This window comes from Propithecus coquereli, unplaced genomic scaffold (assembly GCF_000956105.1).
Source record: "Propithecus coquereli isolate 6110/MARCELLA unplaced genomic scaffold, Pcoq_1.0 Scaffold329, whole genome shotgun sequence".
NCBI classification, from domain to species: domain Eukaryota; kingdom Metazoa; phylum Chordata; class Mammalia; order Primates; family Indriidae; genus Propithecus; species Propithecus coquereli.
Window position 1 is genome coordinate 2576571 of NW_012148941.1, and position 17654 is coordinate 2594224.

At 44.2% G+C, this 17654-nt stretch overlaps 1 protein-coding gene across 1 annotated transcript; it reads right to left on the bottom strand.

The window, feature by feature from the left end:
- Positions 1–1908: 1908 nt before the first annotated feature.
- On the bottom strand, positions 1909–17374 carry TNFAIP3 (tumor necrosis factor, alpha-induced protein 3). The gene is made up of 9 exons (XM_012650495.1): positions 17134–17374; positions 13343–13652; positions 9790–9980; positions 8993–9140; positions 8672–8842; positions 7795–7975; positions 5712–6637; positions 4829–5010; positions 1909–4130 (listed from the first exon to the last, which is right to left on the bottom strand). The coding sequence occupies exons 2-9, from the start codon at positions 13635–13637 to the stop codon at positions 3846–3848; spliced, it is 2379 nt and encodes a 792-aa protein (XP_012505949.1). The 5' UTR covers positions 13638–13652; positions 17134–17374; the 3' UTR covers positions 1909–3845.
- Between the last annotated feature and the right edge of the window lie 280 nt (positions 17375–17654).

The following is a 17654-nucleotide window of genomic DNA, read 5'->3' on the forward strand; positions in this document are numbered from 1 at the left end:
GATTTGAGAGACATTCTGGAGATACACTTAAAAGTTTAGATGTGGGAGGTGGGGGGAAAAATCCAGAGGGGGCTAGGAAGATGACAATGCCTTTCCTTCTTTGAGCATGGAAAGAAGAGGGTGGGAATGAAATATGAGTTCAATTTTGGATGGTATGAGCTTTCCCCCTGTGTGGTATAAGGGTGGCGTTCTGCAGCATTGGGAGTGAATGGGCAAGCTGAAGCAAAGCCAGTTCCTTCCAAGCTTTATTTGTCAGCCCTCTAATCCCTAGACTCTTTGTCTTTTTGGAAAGTTATCGATTTCTTTGAGACTCTGAAGAAAGCTATGGGTTCCAGCTCAGAAAAAATGAATGTACACACTGTGACATAAAATTGTGCATATACTTTATGAGACCCCCATTCCCCCAGAGGTCTGTCCGCAGCCCCAGATGGGAGCCTTGCTCTAACTAACTCCCTTGATGTCCTCTAAACCTGCTCTATTTCCCTATGTGCCAATCTTCTGAGTCAGAGATAGTTTGCTAATTATAAGTCATTTCCTATTTTAGAAATCCTCATGACTTATGGTCAAATGCTTATGTTCATCATGCTGATTCAAGAATTGTAATTTCTTAATGCCGGGTGAGAGACAGGAGAGAAAATGGAGAAGAAAGGAGGAGATCCATTCTGAGACTTTGTAATTCCTCTGGACCAGCATCACATGGCTCATGCAAGATGGGATGCAATAAGAAATACACAGCACCATCTGCAAATGATTCTTGCCTCATTGAATGAAAATCTAATAGGAGGTATAGAAGAACAAGTTAAATAAATGACACCACAAGAGAGCAAGCGGCCAAATCCAGAATGCAGGAGAGTCTACAGAACAAATGACCCAATTGCTCTACCAATTAATAGCATGAAAAATTAAGAGAGTATTGCAGAATAAAAGAGCTTTAATGATTAAAAGCAATAGGATTTTGTCTTGTATAGGGAACAATCTGAGAAATTAGAATGCATACTTGGGATTTGGATCATATTAAAGAATAAAATAATTTAGCTGGGTGTCATAATGGTGGTTATGGAAAAAGAACACGTTCTTATCAGAGATGCACACTGAAGTTATTTGCGAGTGTGAGGACACAATACACAGTGTCTGGGATTTGCATTCAAATAGTCCAGCAAAAAAAGGAGGTAAGAGATGAAACTAAAGAAGGGGGAGTACATTTGGCAAAATGTTAATAATTGTTGAAATTGGAAGGTGGGATATATTTTATATGGGGGTTCATTACACTATTTCCTACTTTTCATGTATGAAAGTTTTCTATAAGTTAAAAATATTATAAATAATTTTTTTAAAGTGTGGTTCTAAAATCTGGCTGATCATGAGAATCACGTGGGGAGCTTAAAAAACTCAATTCTGGGAGCTGTGCAGCCCCAGAATCAATCCTCTGTGGGTACATTTGTACTGGACGGAAGCTGGGGACAAAGGCTTGAGGGTGGGAGCTGTTATAATTTCACGGCCATGCCGCGTCTTCCGACACGTCTGACCTGGGCCATCTTACACCAGTCTTCCTTCCTCCCTGCTCATTTTTCTCTTTCCTGTCTTTCCTCCTCCCTCTTGTTTTCTCTTTCTTCACTTTATTAAATGCTTAGGGCAGGAACCTTTGGTGCAGCACAAGGTCCTAGCATGTCTTTCCTATTCCCATTTGGGCCTCAGTGTCCCCATTGTTGAACCAGAGGCCTGTGCTGAGTATATGGCCCTGCTCTCAAGTAGTTGTTATTGTCAAAGAGCTACCTTACTACCCATGGGTGACACACATACCCATCGCCTGGGTGTACATAAAAAAATAAAGTTGCCTGGGAAGCACAGTCTTAATATTTCAGCCATTGTTTGCTTTCAGCATTCATCGATAGAAAACATCAAAATTTGTTCTTAAATAATTTATTTTTAAATTTTGACTTTTGTGAAAAGTTACATTTATTTAGAAAAACTTGAAGAAATCCAACGAAGAATAGATAGCTTTCTATCAGGGACAACTAAATGTGCAAATTTCAAATACTTTGTATAATAAGTATAAATAATTCCGTTTATTTCACATTAAGAATGAAAATATTGATAGATACAAAATATTAAGATACCAACTTTAAGAGGACCGGATGAAAACACTGAAGTTTATTTGACACCTTTGGAAAGAAATTATATGGTTTATGTGTCAGGGAAAACAATTTAGAGAGTTCTAAGTAGAAAACATCAGGTAACAAGAGTAAAGTCTATGCAGAATTACAGATCACAGATAGTTTCAGGTCCTAAGTTCAGACCCTTTCTTCCTGGGAAAATGCATTTTCCCTTTTATTCTAGAGCAAGTATGACAGCAACGCAATGCACAGAGAGAAACTGCAGGCCAACAACAGAAAGAAATTTCCACATACTCATGGTTCCTGGGTTTGGCTGTCCCAATGCTGGGGTGCCCCAGGACAGAAGGTCACTTGCCCAACCCCCCAGGACACTGGATTAACACAGCAAATAAAACCATCATGAAAGGCCACATCTTTCCCTATGACCATCCCCAGTCTCATCTCCGCTCCTTCCCTATCTTCTCTCCAAGGAGGTAGGATACTCAGAGGCATCTACAGATTATAAAGAACAGTTTCTTTTCATGTGGCTGGAGTTTCGTAAGAAGAAGCATGAGACTTTAATGAATTTACTCTTGACACAATTCCTACTTAGCCAGGGAGGGCAGCAAAGTGTATCAAAGATGCCGACTTCCCCACTGTGGTCAGGGACTTGTCTGGTTCCACGACCTGACCCAAACCAAGTATGTTACCTTAAGAAGACACTGCAGCATTTTCCTCAGAGTAGAAGAAATATCTTCATTTAAATAACCTTAACATTTGTAATAAAATAAATAAAGTGAATCACACAGACCCTTTACAAAGGCAGCTGGTTGAGTTCACACAAGCTGTGTACATAGACGGTGCCCCAGCAACAACCAGAAAATAGGTTATTATTATTCAGTCTTCCTACTTATACCTCTAGGGTAGCATTTCAGTATAATTTAAAAAATCCCTCACACATAATATAAGGGTATAGTCTATATGTATACGTTTTTACATACACCTCAGTTCAGGCTAACCTCTTAAGGAGTGAAGACAGTGATCACCCAGAGTTATACATCTTCCCACTAAAACAACTCTCATTTTTAAAAGGTGCATATTGTAAAGAGCAGCTTGTTTTCTTTTCACCATGAGCATGTCGCAGCAGACTCAGAATCACAGTCTGTGGATGGTTCTGCTTTTCTGCTGGGTTCCCGGGAAAGGAACTAAGCAGGTAGGGGAAAACCATTAATATGTCCGAATGTCTCCGAATATGTCCATTTTCCCTGAGCTTCCTCGAGCTTCTTGCAGAGGGCCTTGGTGCCGTGAGGACTCAGCTTCACATCTCTGAGGGAGGGCAGGTGGAATGGCTCTGGGGTTCCCAAACCGCCCGACTGCGTGTCTTTTCCGTTCTCTCCTGAGATGAGAAAGCAGTCTGAGTGGTGCAGGCGCCAGAGTCAGTCCTAGCACACGTGCCAAGTCCAAAGACATTCCCAGCCTCCTGCATGGTAGGAGAGGAGGAGCCCTGGGCTGAATCTGACATAAACCACTGCCAGTCACAGTTTCTAAGGCCACCCGGGAACATTGCCCAGTTACCAAACCCAAGCGTCGCGGGCACGATGCTCATCTTTCCTCCCCTGCTCAATGACACCCTTGAGCCCACTGTTGCAGGGACTGACCCTCCAGCGGCAGCTGAGGGTTCGGAGTATAGCACCACGTTGGCTGGAGACTTGAGGCCCCTCTTCTCGTAGGGACTGGCCTGCCTGTTTCCGGTTAGCCATACATCTGCTTGAACTGAAAGCACTCGTTGCAGTAGCCGTTGCACTTGGCGTTGCCAAAGTGATCACAGGCGGGGGCCCGGCAGCGCTGTTTGGGGAGCTCTTCGGGAGCGGGCTCAGCCAGGTGGTTCCCGGGCCCCACTCGCTGGGTGAGGTGCTGGCACTCCATGCAGAGTTCCTCGCTGCGGCAGGCCAGGATGTTCTTGCAGGAGGCCCGGGCACACTTGGGCCTTGAGGTGCTCTGCGTGGCTCGAGGCATGTCTCTGCGCTGGCTTGATCTCTGAGTGGAAAGAACAGACAGAACTGTTGCTCACATTTCTCGGCGAGAGGACAGTGAGACCCCATGTGACAGTGTGGATTCTACAAAGAGCTTTATCTGCCCGAGCGAGTTAACAAGAGTGCACATGCAGTCTGTGAGCTGCAGCTCGCCAAGGTTTCCTCCCAATCCCACCAAAAGCCAACCCGGCCCCAGGGAGGCCGAGAGGAACCACCAATCCTAACGTGGAGGCTTGCAAACTTGGCCCAGCTCTTGGCCCAGTTAAAGTCTGCTTTTCTTATATGCCATAAAGTGGAGGTACCTGGGAAGGTCTGCCTGCTCGCTCCTCATGATAAGAAATTATTTAAGAAAGTTTGCTTTCTAGATGTCTGTGCTTCTACTGCATGTCAAGGATGTCTCTGATCACCATTTGGCTTTCTGGAGGATGAAGAAGTTTTATGCTATGGCTGATTTTATTTGCTTTTTAAAATGAATTCTAAAGTACACTTAGGCCAGGAAAATTGACAGTACTTGCAACCCAGGGAGCCACAGTGCCGTGGACTTTTCCCCCAGGTTCTCCCAGCAGACTTTCTTAAATAAGCCATTACCATGTGGAGACAGAACCCAGCAGGGAGGAAAACCTGCTTGTCACAGTCAGAAGAAACTGCTCCAGCAAGGAGGACCCAGCACATAGGAGGGGGAGACTCCTCAAAATGTCTCACCAGTTGCTCTTCAGTCCTTTTGGCTTCATGAAATCTCTGGTTCTGAGCTTCGATGAAACACTTCTGACAGTAGCCTTCAAACATGGTGCTTCCAAGGGTGCCACATTCCCTGCCCAGGCATGGAACTGTGTTCTGGAACCTGGAGGCTGTGGGACTGGCTTTTCCTGAGGCAGTGACAAAATCTACAAGAGAGTTGATGCTAATGAGTACCACACATGGGTCACCCTGCAGACACAGAGACAGTGACATTGGAGAAATCAATGGGTTCCAAATACAGAGTAGGCCAGCCTTAAGTAGACATATGAGACCTTTTATAAATTCAGCAAAAAAATTAATTAAAATACTATTATTGAAACATCTTTGGCTTTACAAATCTCTCACTTTGAACATGGAGCACCGATCAGTCACAGTAGCAGAACAAAGAACAGACAGTAACTGCTCATCCTCCTTTTAAATTAGAGATTTACAACACCACAAATGTTTTCTTACGGTGTCAGTGGAGACTTCTCTCTCTCCAGCTACTCCTCTTCAGATTTTGGATTTCTCTATTATACCAAAATTGCACAAGAAATCTGGTTTAAACTCTATCTTATACATGCCAGACACGGAGTAGCCTTATGAAAGCAAATTACCCGACCACTATCTACAGGGCACTTTTGGTTTTTGGAATGTTGTATCTAGGAGCTGCTGGAATCATATAGTGCCTTTTACCTCCACGTGCGGTTGGCAGAGCCACCGTGACCGTCCCTGGGTACAAGCTGGTAGAAAGGCATGGTGGGTTCTGACCATTCTACCTGAATGCCCAGATGGGTGCCTCTCCTTAAAGTTCAGGAACGAAACCTGCTCTAGACAGTAGCTGCTGCATTAGGATCATTTCACTCACGTTTGTTTTCTCTGTACTCGATGAAACACAGCGTGCAAAATCCCTTGTTTTCTGGAGTCCCAAAATACATGCAGCCAGCTTTTCTGCACTTGCTCGGCCCCGTCCTGTCCCCTGGGGTCCGTGCGGCTGGAGAGAGGCAGCCAGATGCGGTGGGGGTGTCATTTCCAGGTCTGTGGCAAGAATGTGGGGAGGGACTGCGCCTGAGCTGGGAGGGATCCGACTTGGACCGCTGATGACAGGAGGGAGGGCCACCAGAGCTGAGGCTGGAGGAGGGCTCTGCCGTAGTCCTTTTGAAGCAAGTGCTGCAGATCCCATTAAACGTCCTGGTGACATCCTGGAGGCAGGCGCGGCACTTCCCAGGATCTAAATGCCTCGCGCGGTCTGCGGTGTGGCTGGAGTGACGCTGCCGGGCATTGTGGCAGCGCTCACAAAGTCCGTTGTGCTGCACGTTCAGCGTGAATGGGCAGCCAGGGCTCCTGCACTTCATAGCGGTGGTTTCGCTGAACAGGAACAGGCTGGGTGCTGTCGGTGGGGCCGAGTGAGGGCCCCCAGCCGGCTCCTCGGGGTTCCAGGCCAAGGGCTCACAGGCCTCTCCCCGAGAGGCCCCAAGTGCCACACCAGGGAGCCCCTTGGCGCTTGGCTTGGAGTTCAGCTTTGGGAGTTTGTTTTGATTCTTTTGCCGCCTCTCTGAGCATTCATGGCACAAAGGCTGGGTGTTCACGGACATGAAGAAGGGACAGTTGCGAGTTTCACATTTTACGTCCATGAGAGATAGCTGGGGCACGGAAGGTTCCAAGGGATTCTGAGCATGCATCTCTCTCCTACCCTGCTCGTTGTTTTCCTGCCACTTCTTGTACTCATGCTGAACAAGTTCAAAGTAATCGTCTACCAGATTGATTTCTTTTGGTAAGTTAGCTTCATCCAACCTAAAGACCAAAAGGAAAAATATGAGACTACACACATTTTTACATCATTAGCTCATAGAACAAACTTTTAAAACTCTATACGCATCCATTGAAAATGCAGGTGTTTGATAAATAGCTTGTACTTCTAACATAATGTGGTACAATACATTTCCTAACATGATCTAGAGTCAAATGTGATGTCAGTGTGCTAAGAAGATTCTGTTATTTTTAAAATCATAGCCTGATTTAATCAATCTTGGTCCACCCCAAATTATGTATCATTCTAAAGAAAGGGCTGCTCTGGGGCTGCCTCTGCTTCTTATTACTCTATTGGTCCTTTAAAAAGTCACTTTGACTTTCTAACTTCTCAGAGATCAAATTTCTATTAATAGTAAAACATTACTCAGGCTATTCATTTGGGACTAGTCTATAATACAAACTACTTTGGAACTTCGTGTTCTATATTTCGCTGTTATTAATTTAAACTTGTGTCTTGTCTCTACTAGCATTAACTGCCAGGGTAGCTAAGAGGCAGGCACACCCAAAGGCGCTGTCTATTTACTTTTGACTCTAATTTGCTCATCTCCACTTTGAGAAACCGATTCTCTTAGGTCCTCACTGTCATCTCTTATGCATTTCAAGTGCTCAGAAACAGCCACATCGTTAACATAAAGCTGGTGTTTAAAGATTGGATATCTACACAGCACATACTCTGGGGCTCTCCTCACATTTTCATGTGGCAAAATCATGGGCTGTCATATAAATACATTCTGTGATCCAGGGTGTGGCTGATGTGTCTAGCTTTACCAAGAAACCAAGAAAAAAGGCTTTTGTTTTCAAGAGTTTTCACTTGTTAGTCTTTTTAATATGTATTACAGCAATTAAAAAAAAAAACTATCCTTGATGTCCTTTTAAAGCCCATAATTCTGACTCTAATTCTAGCATCTAGATACTCAGGAAAATTGTTCTGGATAAATTCCTTGTTTGCATTGGAAATCAAAGTTAGTGCTCCCTTAAGTGTTCCTCTCCAACCATGCACGACGCTCTGAATTTGTCTCACGTTGGCACACACTGGCTGCGGATAACTTTCTTGTTGAGCTATGAGTGTCAGCCGCTAATGTGACTGAAGTAAAATAGCTACAGATGACAAAGAAAAGAGCTAAACACAAACTGCTTACTTTGCAGCCTTGATGAGATGGGTCGTGCCATGGTCCCAACCTTGGACTGGGATTTCTATCAGCGTCAAGTACTCTTTTAAGAGCTTTTCCTTCATCTCATTTTCAGGCTCTGTCAAAAAGTGAACTTTCAAGTCTTCAAACCTTCCTCGGTCTCTGTTAACAAGTGGAACAGCTCGGATTTCTGAGGGAAAAAAAAAAACCACATAAGTAAAACGGTATTCTACTAATTGAGGTCTTACGTAAGGTCGTACATAAAATAATTAACTTTTGAAAATGCAGAAAAGTATTATCTAGCCACAGTTAAGCTCAAATGGGCAAACAAAATGTGCTACACTCTAATATAAAATGCATCTATGTGACATTGGGCAGGTTATTTAACTTCTTCTAGCTTCAACTGCCTCATCTGTAAAATAAGGCTACCAATGCCTATGTCTCACAGGAATGCTATGAGGATTAAATGCAATAAAATAATATACCTAAAGCACTTAATGTAGTGCCGACTCTACATGAAGCTATTAAAATAATAGCTAAACTTGACAAACATTTACCTGTTCCATACCAGGCACTGTGTTCAGGGCTCTGTGTGCCTTAATTTATCATGTATTAATGTTAACAGTAGCAGTGATATATATAAACATATCATCTACTTGCAATTAACATGTTGAAAGTACTTTCCAAGTCATATACAAAAAGATATGGGGGTATTTTGATGACTGCTACTGCACTCCTGTTACTAACCAAACAAATGACAGAATGATATATTTAAGTAAAAATAGTATTCTTAAATAAGATTATTTCAGTAAGGAGCAAAAGAGCAAACTCTGACATTCTAGTATCTAATACAATTTGTGAGTGTAAACTGATGCAGTTTTCTTACCAGGCCCACTGTCCTTCAGGGTCACTAGGGGTACAAAGTGTTGGCTGTCATAGCCGAGAACGATGGGGTATCTGTAGCATTCCTGGGAAGGCCAGTGGAGAGGCAGGTAAATTCCACCCACTCTCAAAGGGGCGAAATTTGAACCCGATTCCAAACTTCTTAGCATTTTGTCTGTTCAATGAAAGAGAAAGAAAAATAAGGCCTTGAGTGACTTTAATCAAATTCCATTTGGCTACTGTTACCTGTAACTTCGGTAGTGCGGGTCTTCCCTGAGAGCGGAAAAGCGCTTTAATACAAATAAGTGATCTGCAAGCATCTCACCTGAAATGACAATGATTGGCCTTCTGAGAATGTTACAAAGGACAAATATGTGTATTTCTTCCAGCGAATTATACTGAAGTCCACCTTGGGCCCCTGGCGTGTCTGCGGAAGCCATTTTGATTAGGGTGTCCCATTCATCATTCCAGTTCTAAGGGAAGAAAGGTGAAGCGAGAAAAGATTGAACATACTCTGCATTAAAAAGCCATTCTGACATCACTCAACAATTACTCGTTTATATAACTCAGCTTACTTTTCCCCTTTCTTGAAACCATCATTCAAATGATCACCCTTTTTCCCCATTTTGGTTCTCTTCCTTTACTTTTTTCCACTACAAGGCAAACTCAAAAGTGGGGGAGGATGGGGACAGCACCTGCTTTCAAAAAAATCCCTGATGAGGCATAACACTGAAGCCCCTCATCCAAACATACACAAAAATTCCAAGCTTGTGACCAAGGAAGGTGAGGCACGTGTCTCAGTCTGATTGACTGGCTCAGCAATCACGCTAGGGGCAACTGAACTCAAAAAACAGCAAAAATACCAAAGGAAAAGGCCACAATGAGAAGAGTTTCAGTTACAGTGAAGAGACCCACAAGCTGGGAATCTGCAACCCAAAAGCAGTGGCAAAAGCCTCAGGTTAATCCCACAGGAGGTTTCTGGTGTTTTCCATTGAGTATGTCTTAGCAAAATTCACGTGACGTAGTCAACCATATGATCCCTGAAGGCAGGACCTGGCCTGGGGGACCCTTTGTCCACCATGGAAGTCTGTCAGTAGATGCTTATGAGGGAACAAGACATACCCGAGTGTCATAGCAAAGCCCCGTTTCCACAAATTCCTGAGATTTGAGAGACTCCAGTTGCCAGCGGAATTTAAAGTTGCGTGTGTCTGTCTCCTTTAGCGTGCTAAAGAGTGCCTTCCTCAGAACCAAGTCTGTGTCCTGAACGCCCCACATGTACTGAGACGTGGCGTGCATGAGGCAGTTGCCATCACCTGAGGACAGAAGGGAAGGGAAGAGACGCAAAGTCAAGTGATCTGCATTTAAGGTCCAGCAAAGGTTTTCAGAATAAACTAGCCCTATTGCTATCACAGGGGACTGAATGGTTTAATTTGGTTTAAATTCTCGGTCAAGGGCCAACTGATAACATATCACAAGGCGATAACAGCTTTCAGGAAAAATTAATTCCTTTCATTCTTCTTCTTAATGAATGATAACAACAGTGCAAAGGAGCCAAGGGACCTTGGTGCTAGCTTGGTCTGCTCCTAAATTGTTCAAGTGGCCTCGAGGGAAATTCCTTAGGCATTTTTCCTCCTTGTGAAATGAGGGCACTAGATTATGGTCTCTAAATCCCATCCCTTTCCAACATCCCCTGGTCTGCTAGTGAAGGCGCTGGCGCTATGCTCTCTAACCCTAAGGAAGGACACACAGGGCAGCATGCACAGACCAGGAAGCAGGCACGGCTTGGTTACTAGACAGGGATCTCTTGCTATAATTCAGCAGCAAATGATTTGACCATGCCACGTTAGCCTTTGGAACCTGGGAGTTTCCTCTCCTGGTTTGTAGAATGGGGTGGACACCACCAAATTCCCTGTGGCCTGTGGCCTGCCAGCCCCGGGCCCCCTAAATGCCTTATGCGAACCTGCTTATTAGCAATTGTAAAGTCCTTTTTAAAAGTTAAAGTGTACCTGGATATCTAACTTTGAAAATAAATCAGTGTTTAGGGCTGGCATTTTGAGGGGAAAAAAAAAATCAGAACAGGTTTAATTTTATTCTATTAATTTGTGACCTTTCCAGGTTAAAACTCATAATTCAATAGATTACATTTTATTTCAACCCCCAAACAATAAGCATTTTGGGGGAATGTTTAAAACAAAGAAAAGTTAATTCATTAATCTCCTTTGACAAGTACAAAATAGTTTTTATAAAGAAAAGTTAAACTGTTTCTTATTCTGTAAGTAGAACAATAAAGCTATTTGAAATCTTATCAAATTTTAATTATGGTCAAACTGTAAAAAATAAAAAAAGTAAACAAAAAACAAAAACACAACCTCAAATATGTATCCACAGGCAGTATTCCTTCAATTTACACACTTGGAAAAACTAGCTAAGTATTTGAACAAATGAACAAAAAAAGATCACTCAAGCCTTGTGTCTTGGCAGAAGTGTGGCAACGACTGCATTCTGTTGAAATTTCCCCTTTGCAAAATCTAGAGCAAAGATAAGGCTTTTTTTCTTCTTCTTGTGCTTACTTTCAGTTCTTTATTGAGATGCACCAGTATAAAATTCCCTAAGTAACATCTGGAATTCCCCAGTGCTAAGTTATTTGACTAGCAATTGAGCAACAGCTATTGTACTTTTTGTTCTGGTGTGTAGACATTTAAACTGCGAAGTGCACCCTGGACTTTCCAAGTGGGTGTGGCCAGGGTGAGCTGGAATAGGGCTACTCATTATACAAGTGAAATCGCTGCAGCCAATAGACGCTGGAATTTTTCACATGAAGTTTCAATTTTATGCCACCTACTCCCTTCCTCATTCACCGCAGTCTCATATCCTCAAATGCAAACTTGTGAATCACCCCCTCCCCAAAGAGACCACTGCCTTTGAAGAACCCTCCTATGGGTGGGGGGTGGAGGGGACGGGAGGATAAAAAACAGGTGCTAATAAAAATCAAAGGAGACAAATCATTTGTTTTTCCCTTCCTCCTTTAAATATCTTTTCTTCCTTCCTCAGAATTTTAAGGAATTTTTCTTGAAAGTGGGAAAATATAAGTCTAAAAACCCTTATTTTTCAGAAAATATTATCAAAATGCACTTGCTTTTGTAGTTTAATTGGTAGTGTGACTCCCTGTTGATATAAATGACTTATGTTTGCAAAATAAGTGTTTCTTATTTATATTCTATTTTTTTTCCTATGGAAATACAGTATTTCCTTTCTTAAGGAAATGAAGCAAAATGTCAGTTAATTCTGTTAATGATGATAAGGTTTTTCCCTTTCTTCCACACTTCTAGTTCAGTAGAATCTCTTTGTTTCCAAATCTCTCAAAGTTGACTCTGTCTCTTCTTTGTAATAAAATGGGAAAGGGTTAAAACCACCAATTGTCAGGCATATAAAAAGCCCTTAATGATGACTTAACATAATAACCTACTTCTTGGCATCACTGAATTTAATGCCAAGAACAGTGTAGACAGTACCTATGCCTAGTCTTCTGTCTACCTATGTTTCTAAGAGTCCTTTCGCAAATACAGGCAAGACGTTGAGGTGATGTACAAGAGCCCCCAGAATCAAAACAAAAAAACCCACAATCATTCTAAGTTACCCAAGTCAAAAACAGGCAAAGTTAATGTACCAATTTAGTTAATTAAGTTAATGTTGTTATCATAGTCATTGTCAATGAGGATTTTCTGCTTTTGGATGTATTATTTTGATCAGGATGGCTTAGGACTGTCATTGACGGAAGGCTCTGAGATTCCTGCTCTGACCTAAACCATGAACTTTTTAAAAATTGTTTTTGCACAGTCTACTTGCTTATCCTAATAATTACCTATGGCCACAGAGTAGAGTTTTGCACCTGCATGAAGCAGTATACTTGAATGTTCCTGTTGATACCCCTACACTTGCTCAAGGGAAACGATGAAAAAAAACAAAACAAAACAGTAGAGCTTGGAATAGGAGATAGCTACTAGTAGTCGAGTCCATTGGGCAGAAAGGCACAGACAGGAAAAAATTCAGTGACTAGGACTCCCTAAAAGTAATGAAGTAGAGGTCTACAGTCTGTGCTAAAAATCTCAAATACCTTTCTATTTCATATTGCAGGACCACAGGCCATAGAACCCAGGCAAGGGAGGAGGAGACAAAAGGACCCTCTTGTCCTCAACAGCCATCCACTGGTTAACCCATAAAATGCCACCAATTCAAGAAGTATAAGAACATCACAAGCATTTTCTAATGACAATGGGAAACAACAGTAATAGTTTTCACACCATTTTTTCCTTTTGAACTTAAAGCCTTTTACAATTTCCATTACTGGCCATGGAAGGGTATTTTACACATGATTAAACAGTCACAAGAATTAGAAACAAATCACTTAACTGGGGCATGGTGTTGAGAAATACATTCCCCAAGCCATAATGTGCTCTGTGCTCTAACACATACAATTAGAAAATATCTTTAATAAAAATATTCACAAAACAAGCTTGCTTTTATCACATGCCCCTTATAGAGTTTCTATACTTAGGTGTCTGTGCTAAATCTCAAGAGATTTGAGTTTGGGCTAGCACTATGAAAACTTCATGGATGGGACCCAGTGGCAGAAGCCATCCTCCAGGCAAAAGAAGCACAACAGAGCAAGTCTTACCATTTGTTTTCAGTGCCACGAGCTTCCTGACTTCTCGACACCAATTGAGCTTCTTTTGGCTTTCCAGGGAAGCCTGGATGTTTCTGTCGATGAGGGCTTTGTGGATGATCTCCCGAAACTGTGGGCAAAACTGGCAAGTTCTGAACATTTCCAGTGTGTACCGGTGCATAGTTTTAAAATGAGGAATGATCCCATTGGTAGGTTTAAAAATATCCTCTGGAGTTCTCTCTCTTATCTTCACAGCTTTCCGCATATTGCTCAAATACAAAGCCTGGGGAAGGAGTTGTTCAGCCATTGTGCTCTCCAACACCTGAAGAGGAGGGGGGAAGAAACCCATTCCGTTAGCCTGTCTTTGATACCACTCCTATATACCTGCCTGCAGGAAACCTCAGTGTTTGATCTTGTCATTACCCTAATCTGTAGGCACAAGATCTTAGTCACCTCTACTCCCAGGATACTAGCTGGCCTCAAAGATTAACTCACACTGGACTGTTTTAAGTTACATCACTTTTAAAGATTAGTCTAAACAAGAGAAGGAAGGCGGAGAGTGGGTACTGAGGAGGAGGGGGATAACCCGTGTTTTCAGTAATGTCTGTCTGTCAGGGAGTCAAGCCTGTCTGTCAGCAACAGGTACTGCGCCTCAAAATCGACTTAAGCTCTCACTGCATTCAGATGCCACTCTGGAGCAGCTGCTGGATTTGGGGAGTACTGAATGCCAACTAAGGGCACAATAGTAGCTCTTTCCTTAAGACCACCACCAAGCAATCCCAGCTCCTGGGTAAAATCTTGATTTATCACTTCCTCCCTATGCTGGAACGACAATAAATATTTACAAAAACTCCTGCAATTTTATGTTGTCATCTAGGCTGCTAGTTGGTGTTTCCTCTATAGCCCCCAAAAGAAGTATTTGTAAGGATTTTATTTATAAAATGTATTATAATATTTATAAAGAGTTAAAACTGAATGTTTTATAACCAACACAAAAGTCTATTTCCAGCAAGCTGCTTCACAATTTTAAGAGCCGTCCATCAGCACTCCTTCAGAGCTTATCCATTGGACTTTACAACAATAGGCTAAGAAACAGAATAACAATAGAATAAATAAATTCTACACTTCTAATAACAGACATCGGAGCTCAGTTATTTCAACTCAACTACAAACCAAACATTTTCTTGGTTTTTCAAATTTTATTTTTTGTTTGTTTTTTTAGAGATGGGGTCTCACTATGCTGCTCAGGCTGGTCTTGAACTCCTGGGCTCAAATGATTCTCCCACCTCAGCATCTCGAGTAGCTGGGACTACAGGCACTGCGGCACCACCGTACCCAGCGCAACCAAATTTTATCATCGCTCTCCAGGTACGAACACTCAGATGCATTTCCACCTGGTCCTACACTCTGAAATCTTCAAGCATATTCAACTGGTGGAGGAAATGAGAGTCTGAAGCAGACAAGGAAAGAAGTTTCAGCCAGGAGACCACTCAAGACAAGTGAAAGAAGTGTGAGGACAAAGAATCTATGCCCCATGCCAACAGTGTGGGATGACGTGAATTAACATAACGTGGGATCTCTCCAGTGTGCAGCTCTGGTTCCCCAGCCCTTAGTAGGGTGCCTCACCACACATCCTAATTTCCAAGAAGGCAAAGACGATTTCAGAACACAAAGATATTCTCTAGGAAGTTTCGCAGTGATTGTTTAGCCTACTCCTGCATCACACTATTTGCCAGGGCAACCCAGTTGATAAAGATGTTAAACCAGTGTAAGAGGGATGGGAAGAAACCTGGATTTTTGGGAAACCACTTCTCGGTGGATCTAGGCTCTCTTAAAGCCATTGATAAGGTGGTCTAAATTCTGGTGGCCCACTCAAAGGAGAAAGTTTGGATTAGACGACCCTGAGGTCACTTCTGAGGAGTTTTATGGTGGTAGTTTTGGACTGGGACTCTTAATCTGATTGCTGGGGGAGGCCAGGGAGAAGTCATTCTCTGGGTCAAATGGTGATCTCTCCTATGATCTTAGACATTCCCTGCAGGTGGAATTGGGCAAAGTCATAGCAGGACTACAGACATAATGAAGGGACAAAAATACCACATGCACTTTTCCTTTGTGGCACAGCAAAAGTCTCTTTCACAACGTCATTCATGCATCCATGCATCCATCCATTCAACAAACACTAGCTGACCACCTAATGAAGGCCAATCACCACGCTTGATGCTGGGGCCAAAAATAAAAAATGACCTTATTCCATGCCTAGAAGTCACACAACCACCTTAGTCTGCAGCTAAGGCAATGAAGGTGCAGGTCCTGAGCAGGTCCCACAGCCATTCAGGGGCAGAGCTTTGCACAGGAGCCAGGTTTTCCAATGCCTGCCTCTTCCAATTCCCACAACACAGCGGTGGCCACGGTGCCTGCCACTCTCAGATGGAAACAGACTGACAGTAGGAAGATTTTAAACAAACTAGGTGTTGCCTCCTGTTGCTTTTCTAATTTTTCTATTTTTCTCTTCTGGACCTAAAGATTTTTCAGCAAAGATCTAAAATAGTGAGAGCTGTAAACCATGTGCAAGACATGCAAATGTCAACATTCGATAGTCCAGTGTGACCTCATTCATATATTTAGCCTTGCACAGCCTGCAAAATTGCCTCCTTAAAAGAAATCAAAACCCACTGCCCAAGTTTCCTGTTCCTGGACTTCTCCGCACTTAAGATTAAAGAATAAATTTTTCTGACATAGGATTATAATGTCCTTATGTGCAAAAAAAAATATACAATATTAGCCTTAATATTTTGTTTTTACATTCGTTACCTCGCTGCCTTAATAAATTTCCCAATTTTTGTCACAAGGATCAATGAGACTGGAGCACTAACTGGCTGGCCAATAATCTGGGACATTAGGGTTGTGGTCCAGAGACTCTTTAATCAACAATGGTTCTCCCAAAATGCTGCCCTGAGACACTCGACCAGACTGGCTTTCCAAGGAAAGCAGATCAGACGCAGGGAGAAGTGAAAACAAAGGGAGCTCGAAAAGAGCCGAGCTCCTTCCTTACTTAATACCACTGCTTTCCTGAGAGACCAGGTGGCAGGATGTGGGACGACCCCGGCTGACAAAGACTGTCTGACTGTGGGGTAGGGGCTGGAGCAGCAGCCTGCAGATCGCTACTGAAGTGGAGCCCCCCAAAGGCAGGCTACACGCACTTCGACATGCATACTTCTCTTACACTTCTGCAACTGAAAAAGAGGGACCCCGAGCCCCGACCCCACCGTCCTGCACGGACCCCTGGAAGCTGTATCTGGGAAGGTGGCTGACTGAAGCCCCCCAACCTCGCCTAGTCTGGCTGCCCCCGTGGCACCTCAGCCCCGCTGGGCTGGTTGTGCACAATCTGGGAAGAAGTCACAGTGCTTCTGCAAGGTCTACGTGGCCATGGGCATGAAGCGCTCGACTGCAAAAATAGACACGAAAAGGAGCAAAGCACCAACGATCACCTCCCCAAGGGGCCCGAGGGGCGACTCTCCAGCAGTCAGCTGCAGCTTAAGTTCTATGCATTATCTCAAAGGAACAGCTGGCTGGAAAAATCCAGGGCTGTCACCCCAACATCTGGAGCGGCTACCTCAACTCCCAGCACTTCAAAAATCTAGAATGGGAGCACACGGCCAACAAATTCCCTTCCAGGACCGCTGCAAAACCAATGGCCAAGTAGACGGGGCCAGCCCGGGGGTCGCTGCCCCACACGCACCCCACCCGCAGCCCTTGGCCGCGGTGAGCCCAAGGCAGACGGCGCAGAGAGGCGCGGCGGTTACCTGTCTGAGCCGCGCGATCCTCTCCCAAAGTCCCACGTCCGGGTCAGGACAGGCGCGCGCCGCTGGCGGGGCTCGGGCCGAGGCTGCGCCCCATGGACGCCCGGAGTCGGGCTTGCTCGCTGCCGGGGGTGTGATCTCTGCTGGCGGCCGCGCTCGCCGCTCCGCCCCCGCGGGCTCGCTGCTCTCTGCACTTGCCCGCCGCGAAGGCTGCAGACTGCGCAGTTTCCTTTTTTCCCTTTCAGTTGTACTGCCCGCGACCGCCGGGGATTTCCAGGGACTTTCCAGTCACGTGACGCGCGCGTCCCGCGGGGACGGCCGGCAGGGGGCGCAGGAGGCGAGCGGCGCGCTAGGCCCCCGCCCGGCCCGGCCGCCCCGCCCCGTCCCGCCCCGCCCCGGCCGCCTGGAGAAACTCCTGCGCCCCGCCCCGGGGTGTCCCCGAGTGAGTCACCTGGGCATTTCGGAAGCTGGGCCCAACGTCACATCCATGTGGAAATCGCGGTGATGGGAACTGGAAATGAAAT